Source organism: Symsagittifera roscoffensis, chromosome 10 (assembly GCF_963678635.1).
Source record: "Symsagittifera roscoffensis chromosome 10, txSymRosc1.1, whole genome shotgun sequence".
Classification (NCBI taxonomy): Eukaryota; Metazoa; Xenacoelomorpha; order Acoela; family Convolutidae; genus Symsagittifera; species Symsagittifera roscoffensis.
Window position 1 is genome coordinate 44,422,362 of NC_087071.1, and position 17,974 is coordinate 44,440,335.

Genomic DNA, 17,974 nt, shown 5'->3' on the forward strand with positions numbered 1-17,974 from the left:
TCATAAAGCAAAGGTATCAAACAATGCATTGTCAAACAAAGTTATTCGATCAACAAAACAATCATCACTATTTAATAAAAGCATGGTTTTCATGATCTTGATATAGTCTTTTATTCACTTTTATTTTACGGACAGAAAGATGAAGTAAGTCGATTTATGCGCGCCGCCCTTTTTTTGATTTATCGGCTAGCAAAATTGCTCAAACAGTGACATATTTGCAGATAATCGTATGAGAATTCTATCTGTTGGTAGCTTTCTTTTTTGAATGTAGAAGCGAAAGTTATGCTAATTACAGTCTGTTTTGATCCGAGCGTTAATCTTCCAAAGTCACTAGCATAAACCATATATCGTGACGTCACATCCAAACTTTCAATATTTAGCTATGTCTCCATGTTTTGTACATTTGATTATTGAATTTATACGCAGTCAGGTATCTAAGTCGCTAATGACGAAATTGATTTCAGTGAACTATAAAGTTTTGGGAGGAGAAGCAATTTTGGGTGGTATATTTCAGTGCAAGCGCCTTTTTGAAACCCTGCAACGACAGCAGAAAACACCAAAATGGGCGCCCAGAGAAACTGAATTCTTCCTAGTCTCAGTTCGGAAGCTGGGAATAAGTGATCTGGAACTACTGGCTGGAATCATGGGAACTAAGACCGCACAGCAGATTGAACAGTTTCTTCCAGAGGCTAGAATCAAGTTTAGACTGGATGATTTATTGGATAAGGAAAAGTTGGAAAGATATGCGTCTGGCCTGGTTAGTATTTGGAACTTGAAATTATGCATATCTTTTTAAAAGTGATTTGTATTTTCGCTATTCATATAAATGAGCTTGGTTAATTGTTAATTTGCAAGAATTTGTTTTTTTTTGTGGAAAATCTCAAACAATGTTACTTAATTTGCTTTTATGCGATTTGACTTGGTTTTTAAAAGTGTCAATGAACGAAGTGAAAGACACTTATTTGGTTGTGCATTTTTTCAGTTTCAAGTTCAATTCAAATTCATTCAATTGCTTAAAGGAAGGCAAATATCGCTCTCCGATACTGAAAGCGCAAGTTGCTAGAAAAACTGGGGGACTTCTAGTTTCGAAAGGGGATTTTATTGAGCTAAAATCCTAATTGGGCTAATTATTGGGCTAATCTCTAATTAATGGATTGTATTTTTGGTAGATAGTATTTCTGACGAGATTGTATTTCTGACGAGATTGTATTTCTGGTCATAATTTACTCAAATTGAACATCATAAGAGACAAAATTATAAAGTTTCTGTAATCATTTTTTCTGCAAGGGTATAGCAAACGGTTACTTGAGTTTTTTCCCGTAAATATCTTTGTTCACGGAATGAGTAAATTAGAAGACACTTGAAAATGTATAATTTTTTAATATAACCACCAATAGCTTGCATGTACTGATTTTCTTTTCTGGTGTATTTTTCTCTGTTTATGGGGTATCGGCCTTAATTCTGTCGGCTGATTCACCTTATTTTTATCTAGGTTATTGCAGCGACAAACGGTTGATTAATAAGGAGTGAATTAATGAGATTTGAATGATAGTTCTAGTAGCAATTCAGATCAAATTTATATGGCAAATCACCCGCACAAAGTTGCTCGAACCAATGACTAAAGGTCATGTTTCACCAGCTAATGTTAACAAAAATCGGGAAGTGATCTTTAAGTTTGAACCGAATAAGAAAGATCAATTCCAGTTCAGTTAGGAAAAATCACCAATACCCCGCCTTTCAAATTAGGTGGTTCCTAGTAGAATGTCTCGGAAAAATGCAGTTTTGCATCTTCCCAAATTTTTCGTCAATGCGTCTGCAGGCATGTTAGCTGTTAGTAAAAAAGTTAATGTCACTTTCTTCTGTTCAACTAGCTCTCGAAGGAAGTGTTGTTTTATGGCAAAATGCTTCGTCTTTCCGTGGTTCATTGAGGGTTTACTAAGGGCAATACAAGCTTGGTTATCAACGAAAACTTCTAAAGGCCTATTACAAATTATGCCTAAGTCGCTAAGTATGCCCTGTAAATGAATTCCTTCCTTTACTGTTTCGACCACAGCATTGTGTTCTGCTCCGGCTGTTGAAGTTGATACACAACGCTGAAGTCTGCTAGAACAACTTATTACACCTGAGTTTAAACAATAACTGTCACTGAGTTTAAAACAATACCCTGAGGTACTTCTCCTATTGTCTATATTTTTGACTCTGAGAAATTTGCATTGCTAAACGATTCTTTGAAGTTCTTATCTAACCTAACAAACATAACTCAATCCTTAATCATATTACTGGTAGCTCCGGAAACACTAAGTTCTAGCCCGGAAACACTCCACTCAGGAAACTAAAATTAGCCTCCGTTTCAGCTGCTAGGTTCTGCTGTTCTCGCTTAGTCTTACTAATGAACTTTTTCTTTGCTTGGCAATATTTTGCAGTATGTCCAAACTCCTTGCTTTCATAGCACTGATTTTTTCCAGCTCTGTCTACACTATCTCGTCTGCTGCCTGTCCTCTCTTATGACACTTGAAACAAACTCTATTCTCGCTATTAAAAGCATGCTCTTTTTCAATTACTTGTCTCTCGCTGTCAAAATTCACTTAATCTCTTTTCAACTCATCTAAACTTTCCTCATCTCTACTAAACTTAGCTATAATAGAAAAGGTTTCAAATTGTTTTGGAAGTCCTTTCAAAATAATTGAAATTAACATTTTTTCACTCACTCCTTCGTTCACTTGTTCTAAGTTATACTGAATCTCCTCTGCTCTAGTCAAATAATCTATCACTGTTTTATTGCTATTCTTTTTCAAAGTTGTAAGTTCGGAGATTAGTTTTTGCAGCCTGGGCTTTCAAAACTCTTGAACCTTTTCCGTAAAACATCCCAAGCTTTGCTACCATTGCCTTTACAAGGTCTCAAAAACAAAACTGATTTCTTATCTAGAGCCTGCACAAGTTCGTACCAGATATGCAACTGTTTTTCTTCAGAAATCTCTTTTCCTTTATCTATCGCAGCTTGTTTTTGATCACTGCTTGCATTCGGTCTTAAACTTGGCATGAAATTTCTATAATCAACTGTCTCGTCTAAAATCTTGTTTAACTTCAAGTGAAAAATTCGTGCCTCGAATTGCTCTTCAAAGTAGGAAAAATCTTCTTTTCCCGAAAAAACTATCCTATCAGTTTTCGACATTTCTTTCCTAGTCCAAGTTCTTATTTTCGACTTAATTCTCACACAAAGGTTAAGCTCCAATCCAAACATCAAAAAGTGAAGTATTGCCCTAGGTAAAGTTCAATGACCCCGCATCAAAATCATATACTATAAACATCAATATCGCCCGCTTATACAACTATTCAAGTATATTTGATTACCTAAATCTGATTTGGAACCTAACGGAGTGCGTACCGAATAACACATCAGCAAATTAGCAAAGCTAAGGTCCCTCCTCAGATTTCATACTAGGTAATATATATATATATATATATATATATTATTAGCAAAATAGAAGTTCGTCTTTTTATTCTGGGGTATCAGTTTCTTTTTCTTTAAATGACAATGTATTCTTTGGATTGATTTCGTGTCGGATTCGAGCAACCGCGTACGAAAGAATTTATCCTTCTGCAAAAATTGAGTATAAATCAGCAACTTTTACAAACATGTAATTTATCAGTTTGTTTCAGTTTTCTTTCACTATCAATAGTGTAGTGCTTCTTCCACTGCTGTGCTCACTCAGTGCCCCTTCGTGTAGCTTTTGACCGTCTTCTCTTCTTCTCTGTTGTGCTTCCCTGCTTCTATCGCGAGAGTTGTCCATCTCTAGAAGTTGTGTTGCCCTGCTTCTGTCGTCAAAGTTGCCTGTCTCTAGAAGTTGTGTTGCCCTGCTTCTGTCGTCAAAGTTGCCTGTCTCTACTAGTTATGTTGCCCTTCTTCTATCTTTGCACTTCTCTGTCTGATCAATCGTCTATCTCCAAGTAGTTTTGGCCTGCTTCTCTTCTCGCAGTTCTCTAACTGATCAGTTGTATATTTCAAGTTGTGTTTTTTCACTGTCACAACTCCACTGCAAATCTCAGCTGTTTTCCTTATTAGTTTGACCAAACAGTCAATCTTGACTCCTGACTTCTCACTCGTGATTGGGCATCTTGGCTCATAGCCTATCAAGGTTATTGCAGCGACAAACGGTTGATTAATAAGGAGTGAGTTAATGAGATTTGAGTGATAGTTCCAGTAGCAATTCAGATCAAATATATATGGTAAATCACCCGCACAAAGTTGCTCGAACCAATGACTAAAGGTCATGTTTCACCAGCTAATGTAAACAAAAATCGGGAAGTGATCTTTCAGTTTGAAACGAATAAGAAAGATCAATTCCATTTCAGTTAGGAAAAATCACCAATAATTTTTTTATTAGTTAAATTCTATTAATATTTTTCTCGTGTTAAAGGTTTCTTCGGTGTCAATGGTTTCGGCTTGTTATATCGAATTATTTGATTATTTTAACGTCGTTTGAGCGTCGCAACAAGGTGTGTTTTGTGTGCGTACTTCTGGGAGGACGTAAAAGCGGGCGTCTAGCGAAACTTTTTCTGCGTGGTAGCCCTTCGATGAATTTTTTCTTTTTGCTTTTTTAATACTAGCAAACATGTTTCGCGACAGGTTGTCCTCGAATCGAGACATAAGTCAATTTTAAGGTGGTTTATTGCATTTTTATTTTTTTTCGACTTCTGGCTTTCGGCTAGCTCTGCAAATTTTCGTTCTCATTGTATCGCAATGGTGCGAATCTCTGCTTTGCCCATGTGCCTTTTTTCGACTACATTTTGTTCCATTTTTTGTCTGCTAGCTTGCATTGCTATGTTTGTACGGTATCACAAGTTGAGTGTGGTATTTAATGGGTGCTTAAAATAGTATCCACCAGGTGAATACGCTCCTGGTGTTATCTCAGATGTTTTCATTTATGAATGACTTTCTTTTTGATGAGAGTAATTTTCATCCAGGTATTGTTTGTCGCTGTGAAACAATGCTACATGCTCTTTTTAGCTTTTTAAGCTTTAAGATCTCTTGTACGAGCTAATGCACGTAGTGAACAACAATGTGTTCGTTTTAAATTTATATTGAACTTGGTCTGTGGCGTGTGCAGAAATTTTTCAGGGGGTGGGGCGGTTTTGAAATTTTTTATTTCCCGAGCGCTCCGAAAAAACTATTTGCCGAGCTTTCCATTTGATTTTCCGAGCATTTTTTGGGCCCCCCTCCCCCCCCCATAAAAGTCGCGCGCTCACCCCTAAAAATTGGCTATATCGGCGCCAAAGGCTCCTACTTTGGCACACTACTGAGCGTAGTGATCCACTTGTATAGGTCGTGTTGATTTTTTGTCGTTTTTTTTCAGCAAAATCACGCTTAATTTTGACTTTTCGCGGTTTGACTTTCATTTCTTTTTTCACTTGCAAATAGCTCCAATAAATTGCGAAAAGTTGAGAAGCGTTCACTGTTCCGGAACATTTTTAAAGTTCGCTAGCGTTTCTCGGGCTCATTTAGATGAAATAGCTGTTTTAAAATGGCTTCGTTCAAAGAGTTGCTAAATTATTCAAAACCAAGTTGAACAGCAATTTTATTTTCAAAAACGTTTCCGACGAATCTAACTATGACTCTTTTATGGTTCGACTTGGTTTTGAGACAGAGATTAATTCCTGGGTCATGCACATTTAACGGGCACTTCTGAATAAAGTATAATTAGTTTTTGTTCGCTGACTTTAGTTGCGGTTTTTCAACTGCGTTTTTTCTATATTCAGCACCGTTAAAATCGATTCCGCAGTATTTTTCTACAAAGTATTTTTGTACATTGTAACAGTTTTCTTTTTGAATGAATTGCTCTAGACTAGCTCAAGCTTGTATTTAAGTTACAGTAAAAAGTATGGAACGTGTAGGAAAAATTTTCTGCCCCATTAATTTCAAGAGTTCGTCCCTCGAACTCTGTTTCATATGTATGATTGAACTGTAATAAAGATATTGTGAAGTTGGTTGGATTCATTTTTGTTCATAATATGAGTTTCAGCGACGTAACTTTCAATTTTCATGATGTTTCAGTCCTGCGCAAGTTCTATCTCGAGTGTAGGCAACAGCAATGTACAATTAATTAATTCAAATCTTGTTAACAATGCAACCGCAGAGCCTTCAGGTATCAATCAGCAACCATCGAGTGCAGCCAGGCATAACACACCCCCACCACCTTACGATTTCAGCGTCCGGAATCGAAGCAGCTTAACCATGAATGGATACCACACGAATGGACACTCGGCCAAACCTCCGAATAGCACAAACGGTTTTGTACGCTTTTCTTCGATTAACGGAATGAGAAATAATTTAAATCATAATCAGCCGAGTAGTCAGTTTGCATCGAACGGAAGCAGAATAATTAATGGAACTATTATGTCTAGTCAAGTCAACGGAAATGGAAATACAAACTACATCGCGGAACCTGATGATGATATTATGGAGATTTTCCCGACCAAATCTTGAATCAAAAACAGAACTCTTTGATTGATCCTTCCTGATTTTAAACTGAAAACAGTTTGATATTTTAAGGCTAACTTTAAAATTGTTAAGTGAAACTTAAATGAGAATATAATTATATAATGAAATAGTGCTTTGATTTGGTATAATTAAGCAAATTAGCCTATAAATTTACACACTTTAATTTACTGTCTAGAACTTTGTCTTTAGAAAGCCGAAACATTCTCAACTTTCGTAACAATTTGGCCAGCAAATTTGAAAACAAAGAACATCGAATTGACAAGCAAAAATAATTGAAAAGCAAGAATTCAAAGGGCATCAAAATTCAAAAAAAATTATACACACATAAAATAATAGCAATCAGTTGTTTTAAGAAAAACCTCGGAGTATACTGCCTACAATTTTTGATTAAGTGTTTAGAACAAGGAATTTTTGTGCAGTGCTTTGGCTCAATTTTTTGAATTTGCATATTTAAATAACCTTGCAAACAATTGGAACTGTGGTTATTGCTTTAGTTTTTGTAGTTTGATAAATGACTGGGCAAGGACTATAAAAAATAGTTTAAGTACCGATAAAAAGGAGCAAATTTTTGAAATGCTAAGTACTCTGCTCAGGCGCGGATCTAGGAATTTTTCGAGGAAGGGAGGCGGATTTTCAAAAAAATTTCGAAAATTTTGTCGACCTTTTTTTTCTTTTTAGGTCTACCAAATTGATTTCCCGAGCTGTTCCAAATCAATAAATTTTGGTCAAATATTCTGCGCCGCAGGAAAAATTGTGTAAAACAGACCAATCGCGTTTTTTTGGGTCGAAATTTTGTTGACCTTCTTTTTAGGTCGACCAACAAATTGATTTTCTGAGCTCTCCCAAAACACTACTAAGACCCTAATATGACAATATTCTCTGCGCCGCAGGCAAATTTGAGAAAAAACAGGCCAAAAAGGCGTTTTTATGCACTTTTTTGATATTATCGACTAAAAAATTGCGTTTTTACGGCGCGCGCTCCCACCTCAAAATTAGTATAGATTGGCGCCTTTAGAAAGTTTTTAAGGTCAGTCGGCCAAAAATGGATATCGCAGAACTTCTACAAAAACTTCAAAGTACACATAAATTTTTTTACTTTTTGGTTTTGTCCTCGTCACAGAAATAACGGAGGATTTTTTACAACTGATTGCGAATTTTTATATCGTTTGCATGTTATCTGTAAATTAGACCCTTGCAGGTTTCTAGTGCATACTTGTTAGACCTCATGGACCTGTTTTGCTTAATATTGCATTTGCATATTGATTTGAAGCGAACTGCCAGCTTGTATAATTTTTTTCCTACAATTGTCGTTAAAAAGAAATGTAGATTACGTCAAAAACATAAATTGTCTTCTGAAATCAAAACAACCAAGAGACGTAAAATAAATTCCTCGGCAGCAAAAACAATATTTTTGCCCTTTCTCAAGCGCTTCAAAAAATGAAACAATTTCAAATTTATCAGTCATTACAATACAGTTTTATTACAAAAGTTAGAGAGCGCGACTCGCCAAAAAAACAAAAGAACGAAAAATGTTTAAAAAAAAACCCTAACCTTTTTGGACACATGGAATTTGTTTTTAATGGATCTACTAATTGAATTTGATTTCAGCGCCAAGGTTTAATTATAATAACAACGACCACTAATTGTATGTAATTACTCTTATTTTATTACACCAACAGCAAATTTTCGTCGGAAAAAATTGAAAAATCAAATTCAATGCTAAAATTGTAATTTTAAATCTATTTTTAATGATTTCCTCTTCAGTTTTGTGTCAACAATAAAAAATATATACATTGAATGTCAAAGCTGCTTTTTTTATAGCGCAGATAGTTTTAATCAGTACCGCATAAGATCATGTAATTTGAAAGATGTTGATTTTATTTCTGAAAGCTAAATATTGATGTAATTCTGAGGATTTTTGATAATCGCTTCTGATTCTCCGATAAGTTTTTGAACTCTCAAAACATGCTATTCAACATTATCTCTATATACCTCATGCCAGTTGAAGTTTTCGGTGTTCGAGAACATTTAGAAAAGAAAATGCTTGAAGACAAAATTGTAACATATTTATGACTAGGAAGCATAAACATATACATTAACAAAAATTATGATGTTTTTCTTCAATAGTAAAACTGTGCATAACATACATCTGTTCTTTTGTAAATAACCTTAATAAAGCAATTTTCACCCTAACAATTTAAAATTAATCAATACAAGAACACCATCAAATCTTTGAATTAGAAATTTGGACAAGAACTAATGTGGTTGAGCATCGGTAAACAGAAACAAAAAATCAGATTTTACAAGCAATATCACCATAAAAAAATCACATCGAAAACAAACAGTTCTGTAGTTTTACCTAAAAAATTGTATGGATTTGGTTTTTTTCGACGCATTAACAATTTTTTTAAATCTTTATTGTAATACTGTTGTCAATGTATTTTAGCATCAAAATAATTGTGTTTTCTGATATAAATTTTCAATAGTTATACTGTAACGGCATTTTATTTTTGATTAGAAAACAAGTGCTGTCATAAAATTGACTGGTTGTTGGTTGTTTGCCTGTACTTTTTCTGGCTTTCCCTTCCTGGAAACAAACTTACACTCTAGGTTTAACATATTCAAATGGGTAGTATTCAAGGATTCAAGTATCTTAAAGGGTAACCCGATGCGTGAAAACTGCTATGTTAACAATCCTGAACCAGGAACTTGCTCTCGTCATGATTCTTTATTAACTCATGAGTTCGTGGTAAAATATTCCCTCTGCTCACGAGAATACGCTCAAATGTTTTTCTATTTTGCGCAATCGTTTCTGAAATAACTCTCTTTTACATAATGGATAATTGTTTTTAGAATCGGATTTTTTTTCTTTTTAAGAAGAAAGAAAAACGCTAGAAAATTAGAGCTAATAAAAACTCAAAGATACATTTTTTTCTGTTTTGCGCCGCAAATTCACGGCTAATTTTTTCTAAGCCCGATTCACCGATTCAGCAGATATAGAACTGTTACTTTAAAAGCTAGGTTACTTTTCTGGTTACATTGTTAGCAAACTCCCTATTTTATCGTATCGTGGGGTTTTGAAATTCACTTGCTGCTAAAGATTAGCTTCGCATTGAACATATACTTTCAAAAATATCTGAATTCAAATTTAAAAAACTATCTAGTTAGTTCACTTGGTCTTCTTAACTTTTTGTTCTAATTTTTAAACTTAACTCATAGTGGCGAGAAAATTTAATTCTGTTTTTTTTTTACTTTTAAGGTAAGGATATTAGAAAAATCAGCACAAAAAGGCGATTCTGTTTCAAATGGCAATCCAACGCGATTCTATTGTTAGAGCTCACATTCCTAAGTTGAGAACGTGCCATCGTTATGGCCTGTTATTTGTTGGAGAAAACAGAGTTGAGGCGCTGTTATTAGTTGGCGCCTCTCAATAAAAAAAAGTAATTGTTATTCTATTTTGTACAATCTTGTCTGAACTCTTTTTTATGTTAGATAATTTTTAATTATTCCAAAATAAGGTTCAAATGTTTCAAAGTTCTTGCGGAAATAAATGAAAAACGGTAGAAAAAAGATGCAAGCACAGCTTTCATGACACAATTTTTTCTTTGCTGTATTGCAATATTACTGTTTTTTTTCTAGAGCCACTTCAGCGAGATATACAAGAGTTACTTTGAAAGTTAGTATGTTTTTTTGGGATTAATAACATTGTTAGCACAACCCCTAATTTATCATATCGTGGGATATTGGTGCTCACTGAGGAAATTTTGTAGTGAAAAAGGCATGTTCAAATTTTTCTAAGTGCAAAGGAAAGTTTAATAAAATATCTAGATAAATAAATTGCCGTTTACTAGAAAAGTTAACGGGAAATTTTTAAAATAGTTTTAAAAGTTTTGGAGAATAACTTTCTTAGAAGTTCTTAGTTATTCTTAGAATTTTTTTGAAATGTTTTTTACGTTTGATATTTGCTCATAACTCTTAGTAATAGTTGTCGGAACATCCAATTCTTTTGTTTTGCTTAGTGATTTTTTTTTGTTTCTAAGGGAAGGGGTCATTGGGGTGCTGAGAGAAGAGAGGGACGGGACTGCGCCCTCCTAAGTCTGAAGAACGGCGGGTGCGCAAGTAATTTTTTTAGGATTCATTGAAGAATTGTTATCATAAAGATCTCAACGTTTTTCCAGTATAGATCCTAGCAAAATTAAATAGAAATTTTCCAATGAATCTAAAGCTGTTTGATCATTCTGATAATTGTTAATCATTTTGAAGTACGGTTTGACCAATTTTGTACAACACAAAAAACATGAGTACTTTACGCGTAGAGCAAAAACACGTTGATCTGCAGTCACGTTTAGAGTCACGTTTTTGTTGTGCAAATAATAATCTATTCAGAAAGACATAATATTTTTTTCAAACTTTTGTCAATTAATAATTTATAGCCAATACTGCTGGTATCATTTTCTACAATTATAGAAATGAACTTCGTTAACCAATTTCTGCTTAGCTTTGTTTTCTTTTTCTAAATATTCTTGATTTTAAAACAAATACTTAATTTTTGACGCAGTGTTCATGATAATTCATTATTATGCAAATCTAATAAACTTCCAATTTGAATATTTTTTTGGAAATCAAATTTTTTTGTTATATAATTTTTAATTAGAAATAGAAATACATTTTTTCATTAAAAACAATTGTTATGATGGAATCAAATCTAGCCGCAGTTTCAAGTTTAATTGCAACTCTGCACCCCCTGTCAACTTTGACCGACAACATTTTGACCGAATTGGCGCTTCTGTTTGTGGTTTTGATTTCAAATTTAATACTCATCCACAAATTACTTATCCCTAAGGACTGCAAAATATACCGCAAAACGCTCTTTCGGGGAGTGTCTTCAATGATAACAGTTACTTCCTCATTTTCGCTACTTTCTCTTTTTTTCTCTCTTAACGAGTCAAAATTTCAAAACCAAAATCTTAATAATTTTATAAAAATTTCAACAAACGGAGCTTTATTGAGTTTCTACGTTACATTGCCTTGCATGTTTTACCATATGCAGTTTCAAGTTAAAAACGCGATTTTGAACTCGTTGCCGAGTTTGACTTCGCCGCGACAACTTTCGGACAATTCATCATTCGGACAATTAGCGAGGCTTAAGATTTATTGGCCTCACAGACCATTGCATATTCACTTGATGCTTTTGTCGGGGGTAATTTATTCGATCTTTAATTTCTACAAAATGGACAAAACTGGGCTAAGAGCGGATATATCAAGTCAGGTAAGATGATAAATGGGTTAAATTAGGTGGAAAATTGATTAATTTTTCCTCTTGTTGTGATTGAGCGCCGAACCTTCATTTTTACAGTACACTAACGATTGTTATTTTTTCGAAATCCTGTAGTTCAAATCTTTTTTTAGCAACCAATCATGAAATACTTTTGTCATTTGCTGTTATTTTGATTTCAAAGATAAAATGAAAACGCAACACAACCTAGAGGCAAATTTGGAACAACCGTTACTTGAAAAAAAAATTCAGTCCAAACTATTTCGTTTCTCAGTTATATTTTTGAGAGGTTTTTTGTTTCTAACAATTAAACTGCGGAAAAATTTAAAATCTCCAATAGTGACATAAAGGTTGGAGTGATATAGCATCATGAAGCCCTTTCACTTGAGATTTCATCGATGCCTCAAGTTTCTTTAAAAAATCTCAGTGTCGAAAAAACAAGGCGCAAAAATAAGCTTTCATATCAATTACAATTGAATAAAATGAGCGTGAAAACCAGAATACACATTTTACATTTAGATGCTAAGCGGTAAAAATGCAAAACGCGAGAAAAATATAATCTTGAAAAAGAAATTAAAAAAAAAACTTTTTGATTAGTTTTGTTAGTTTTGGTTTTGAGACAGATTAATTTAGTCAGATGAAGATATTACATTTCATCATTTTTATCTACAAATCTTTGAACTCCTTGCCTCACATGATGTGAAAAAGATACCACAAAAATTAGGTAAAATTTGTAGTTTTGCTTCAAACAACCGTTGTCAGAAATTTCTGTGCTATTAGCAAAGTAGCCAGTTTTTCTTTGGTGAGTTTTAATAGCAATGAAAATTTGAATTTTTGAAAATGATTTGGATAACAAATTGGAAAAAGTTATGTGTCAGGCTAGTTTATATGCTTCTAATCAAAATCATTTCAAAATTTTTATCGATTTCAGCCCAAAACAACAATGAGCAGGCTATTTTGTCCTATTTAGGTCGCTCTGCCAAAATTGAATTTCTTGAAAAGTTACGTATTTAAAGTTTACGGGCTAAAATTAAAAAAAAAGACGTGTTTCGGAATTTTTTTAAAGCAGTTCTTTTGAAAGAAAAAAGAACAAAAAAAGAGAGATATCTCTAGATTTCTATAGAAGATTATACTAAGTGTCTGGTAATTTTTTCTGTTGTATTTGGTTTCTAGTAAATTTGATGGGTTTTTAGGTAAACACGACATCATCAGTTCAAGGATATCCGATCATACTAGCTGCGTGAGTAATACGAACAAAAAAATTCCAAATAAAACTCATACAAAGTCTTTTTAATAGGTTGTCACGCCTAAAATATATCTTTAAACGCTTTTAAAAATGTTCAAGGGGATTCAATACATTAACCAAAAAACTTGAAACATATTTTAAGAATCTTTTCACAAAAAGCCTTTGATTGTTGTTGGAAGGCAGTCGGATTTTTCCATCTGATTCGAGCAGTCTTCTGAAGGCTTAACGCAATCTTCGCAGAAAGTGCATCCTTTTGTCTGAAAAGTTGTGAACAAAAAACTCATTTTGTGCGTATTTGAAACAGCGACACAACATACATAATTATTTCTAAATTTTGCAAGATATTCCCAAAGTTTGCAATTCTTAGCTAGTTGTTAACTACAGTCAGAGCAGATTTATTCGTATCAATGAATTATAGCAGAATTTTCCTACTGTTTTATAGAGAGTCCAAACTAATTTAAGATTGAGTGAAATTGATGCTGGAATGAAAAAAAATAAAAAAAACTCTTTTTCACATGTGTTCTACCCAAACACAATTTCAAAACTAAAACAAGACTGCTCGTATCAGGGCGAAGCCCTGAATGTTCCGACTGCCTTTTAAGGTTTATGGAGCAGTAATAACATTAAAAAATTAAATGTAATTAAATAAAATGAAAACATTTTTTCTAAAATTTGAAATTTTTTATGAAAATCATCCCCCCACACGCCATATAAAGTACAAAAACATAGATTTCGCTCCTTGTAACAAATCAATTATGGCGCGTTAATTGTCCCAAATTAGCCAAAATGGCCATCTTTAAACCCCCATAACTTTACGAAAAATGATCACAGGTGAAATATTTTTTCAAATTTGAGCTCATGACAACAATACCTTTCGAATGATATAAAAAAATTCCGTCAAAAACGGCTAGTTAAGAAGTCGAAATTTGTCTGACGAAAAAAAAACCCACCCCGAGCACAAATATTCCGTTACTTTCGTATCGAAAGTCGGAACAAAAAGAACGCATTATTTGGATTGATTTGCCTGCCCCAGTTTGGAAAGATTTTAAAGCTTAGTTCCGCGCTTGAATTAGATCAAAATGGCCGAAGTCTTACGTTGACTGATTTTACTTAAGCTATCAGTTTATTTTGAAGCGCAAGTTTTAAGAAGCTGGTTATAAATCCCTATCGTATCAAAAAATAACACCCACTCCTCTGGATATCAACAGTAAATTAGATTAACAGCTTTCTCTTGATTGGACGAAATTTTGCTCTTTCCTGATTGGACGAAAATTTGGTGATATAATCAACTTAACAATCTTTCCCTTTCTTATGGGGGGGACGAGACGGGAGGGTTAGAGGAGATTGTCAAGCCGATCCGGCATTAACACCAGTCCGATGGAGAAAAACTCCGTATTAAGTCAATCTTAAGTAAAAAAAAAACCTTATTTTGAAAAACGGAACCTAAAAAAACGAAGCACATTCTCTTCATCCTTTTCCTAATAAAAAAATCTTTCGAGAAAACTTTACATAAAAGTTTTTACTTTTTTATGTAAAACTTCAGTCAAACTCTCTCAGCGTTAATCGGTCGCCTTGAGATTTTGAAGGAAAATGATTCTGAGTGATTTTGGTTTTCCCAATAGTTTAGATTGTGGTATATAAACGAGCTGAAGTATAAGCCAGCCACCATATAAACCAAGATGCATCCAAAAATACGTAACTGCTACGTTTATGTAAAAATTATGTTACTGTTATGAAAGCCTCACGAATTTCATTTAAATGATCTAAACTGTCGGCTGACTTATATACACAGCGCATTTTTGGCAGGTTTGGACTTTGGCTGGTTTCTTCACACCCAGTTTACATAAATGGTACAATCAAAACAAATTGAAAATGCGAAAACATTCTAGAATAAAAGGTTCGAAGAATCAAGCGCGGATCTAGGATTTTCTCAATGGGAGGGGTAGTTTCTCAAAAAAAAAGTTTTTTTTTTGTCGACTTTGTCGACCCAATTGATTTTCTGAGCTCACCCAAAACTCTATAAAAATCTCATTTTGACAAAGTTTTCTGCGCCACGACGGAACTTAAAAAAGGCGGGACAAAAACGAAATTTTTGACCGCTCCCCGTCCAATTATGACTCATTTGAGCCTTTAGGCGCTGAAATTGATTTTCAATGTTACTTTGCGTCAGATTTTATATCAGTTTATATTTCTTTCATTAGTCAGTTATACTTGCTAGTCAGTTGATCTCGTAGTTAAACCCTTATAACCTTAAAACACTCGAACGCCTCAATACGCAAAATGGCAAAACCCAACTTTCGTTTCAGACTCAACTGCATGTTTCATCTCATACCCGTAGTCTCAAACTTCAAACTTGTTCAAACACACCTTCACTCCTACAAACAAACCGAAGTGAACAACTATTACGTCATCATCAAAGCACACCAATTTTCATCTGTAGTTTACATTTGTGTAATTTCACTCATAATACCACACACACTTTCGTTGATTAATGAAATAGTTTTACCAGAACTGGTTAGTACTCCGATTAGTTTTGTAAATAATGTCAACTCAGTGTTACTCATTTGTTCTTTTTTGGTTCTGCCGATTGCTTATGCTATTATGTACAACAGATCATAAGTTTAACTTCATTTCAACTCGTAATAAATTCATTTTTAAAATGTCAAATAGACTTTTCTGGAATATCGAGTTTTGTAATTTTTAGCTTTAAAATGTAGAATTGTTTAAATCAGGGGCGGATCTAGGATTTTCTCGAGGTGGGGGGGGGCCTTGAAATTAGTAAATTAGTATACATTGACGCAGAAGGCGCCTTTAGAAAAATTTTAGGGTCAGTCAGGCAAAAATGGTACAAAGGGGGGCCCTTTGGGTCGGCATGAGGTCGAATCCCTCTAAATCCGCCCCTGGTTTAAATAGCTTTCAGTAGTTTTCTAAAAAAAATAGTTTCTAAGTTTACTTACTTCAAGTTTAATTTTAATTATTATAGCTTCAGTTTTTTCTAAATATATAATTTGTTTTTTTTTCTCAAAAAATCTATCTTACATTTTTCAGATTGATTTGTTATTGGTAGTTTAATCAGTTGTGTGTTGTGGCAATTATGGATTCCGAATCGGCACTTTCAAATGCAGCTGCCGCTCTTCGCAAACAGATCGAAGATTTATCTCGAGAGCTGAAGTTAGAAAGAATACCGACTTCTCAGGCGGCCAAGGAACTCTCGAAGTTCTGCGAGCAAAATGCTAGTGAAGATTATCTTTTGACGCCCAATTTCAATATTGAGAATCCATTTAAAGAAAAGAAATCTTGTGTTTTGACCTGAAAAAAAAACATCACTATTTAATCTATTCGAAAAGTTTTAGATTAGCATTTATTTTTTCCAATACTTTCCCAAACATAAACTGGAACGCTTATAAATTAATTTATTGAACTGCAGAAAAAAGTATAATTTGCAAGTTTAAAACAATGCATGATTATGATTTCCAATGGTATTATCAAAGCAGTAACTAAGACTATTTTTTTAAAAAATCTTTCTGATTAATAATATTTAAAACACAAAAAAAAGAAAAGTTTAAAATTTAAACCAAGCCAGCTTATTTTGTCATTAAATTTTAAAATTACCAGTTTTTCATTGAAATTCAAGATATACAGCAACTTAAGAAAATTTGGGAAGAGAGTTTGAAGCGAAGAACTGACTTGCAAAAGCTTCAACCAGGAAGTGTCCACTGATTACTCTTTTGAGAGAGAGAGAGAGAGAGAGAAAGAGAGGAGAGAGAGAGAGAGAGAGAGGAGAGAGAGAGAGAGAGAGAGAGAGAGAGAGCGAACGAGAGAGAGAGAGAGAGAGAGAGAGAGAGAGGAGATAATCCCAATAATCCATTTCCCAATTATCGAGTTATTCAGATAGTTGATTGTTCAAAACTTGGTCGATGTTTTGATGCTAAGCGAACAAAAACGTTCCGCAGAACTTCAATATTTTAAGGCTAATTCAAATCATCTGCGCTATTCGCGCTGCTGTCGCCAGATCTAAGTGAATTAGGAAGAGATATAAAATGAGATATACAGGAGATTACACTGGTGTATCGTGTAACTATGATAAAGTTTTTAATGTCATGATTTAGATTTTAAAGGATTTTTTGAATAGTATACCAATAAGCAGAACAAGACTGCTCGTATATCAGAGCAAAACTCTTAATTTTCTGGTTGCTCTGTATGAGGTCTCGAGTTGTGCTAACATTTGAGTTAATTATCATGACCTTTTATAGTTAGTCACAATTCAATTTGGAACAATTTGAGTGCGGATCTGCCATGCATAATATCGGTAATTTTAGAAAACGCCCCCAATCTTATTTGTTCCTCACTTTCTATCAGAGTCGGAAAAAATCTGGTTTAGTTTTTTGTCTTTTAAAAAGACACGAGTTTACTAAAGAGCATTGGAGCTGATATTTGGTTTATGGGCGTTGCAAGTATTGTTCCGACTTTCGAAGAAAGTGAGAAATATATATAATCGGCTTGTTTTTATCTTCAGACGAAATTTACAAAACGCTTGTATTTTGGAGGATTGATCTCTTGATCTGCAAGCGCCCAGCCTCGTGTGCTCTAAGCTATAGTAATTTGTCACCTGAATGGCTAACAATGTTTGTTTTTTATTCCGCATTACGAAATTGTTCCAAATTGAATTGAGGCATCTAATTGGTTCTTTTTAAATCCATAAACGACTCGAATTGCAACACTATTTCCTGATTTTATCAGCCTGAAATTCATGGCCTTTGCATTTTTCAATTTACCAAAAACCATCCGAGAAAAATTAATCGGCAGTAGGAACATTCAGGTACTTGCCTTGATACCAACAGGCTTAATTCTTTGATAATTTCAAAATATTGACGGCTCTTTTCCAGTCTCAACTTGCTTTTTCAAATATCAAATTACAAAACCTATAAAGAAATAATTTTCGATGTTCTAAACT

General features: G+C 33.9%; 1 protein-coding gene and 1 long non-coding RNA gene across 2 annotated transcripts in view; both read left to right on the forward strand.

Annotated features, from left to right (window-relative positions):
• The window catches only part of LOC134855327 (REST corepressor 1-like), a 55,485-nt gene extending 48,804 nt beyond the window's left edge, over nucleotides 1-6,681 (forward strand). The window contains exons 8-9 of the mRNA XM_063871823.1: nucleotides 515-757; nucleotides 6,053-6,681. Of these exons, the coding sequence (XP_063727893.1) occupies nucleotides 515-757; nucleotides 6,053-6,484 (675 nt within the window). The 3' untranslated portion in view covers nucleotides 6,485-6,681. The remainder of the gene's footprint in view (nucleotides 1-514; nucleotides 758-6,052) is intronic.
• Nucleotides 6,682-10,955: 4,274 nt separating this feature from the next.
• Nucleotides 10,956-15,681, forward strand: LOC134855337 (uncharacterized). Its single transcript, XR_010164471.1, has 3 exons — nucleotides 10,956-11,768; nucleotides 12,968-13,014; nucleotides 15,327-15,681. It is a non-coding gene; the product is annotated as an uncharacterized LOC134855337 (long non-coding RNA).
• Nucleotides 15,682-17,974: the final 2,293 nt, after the last annotated feature.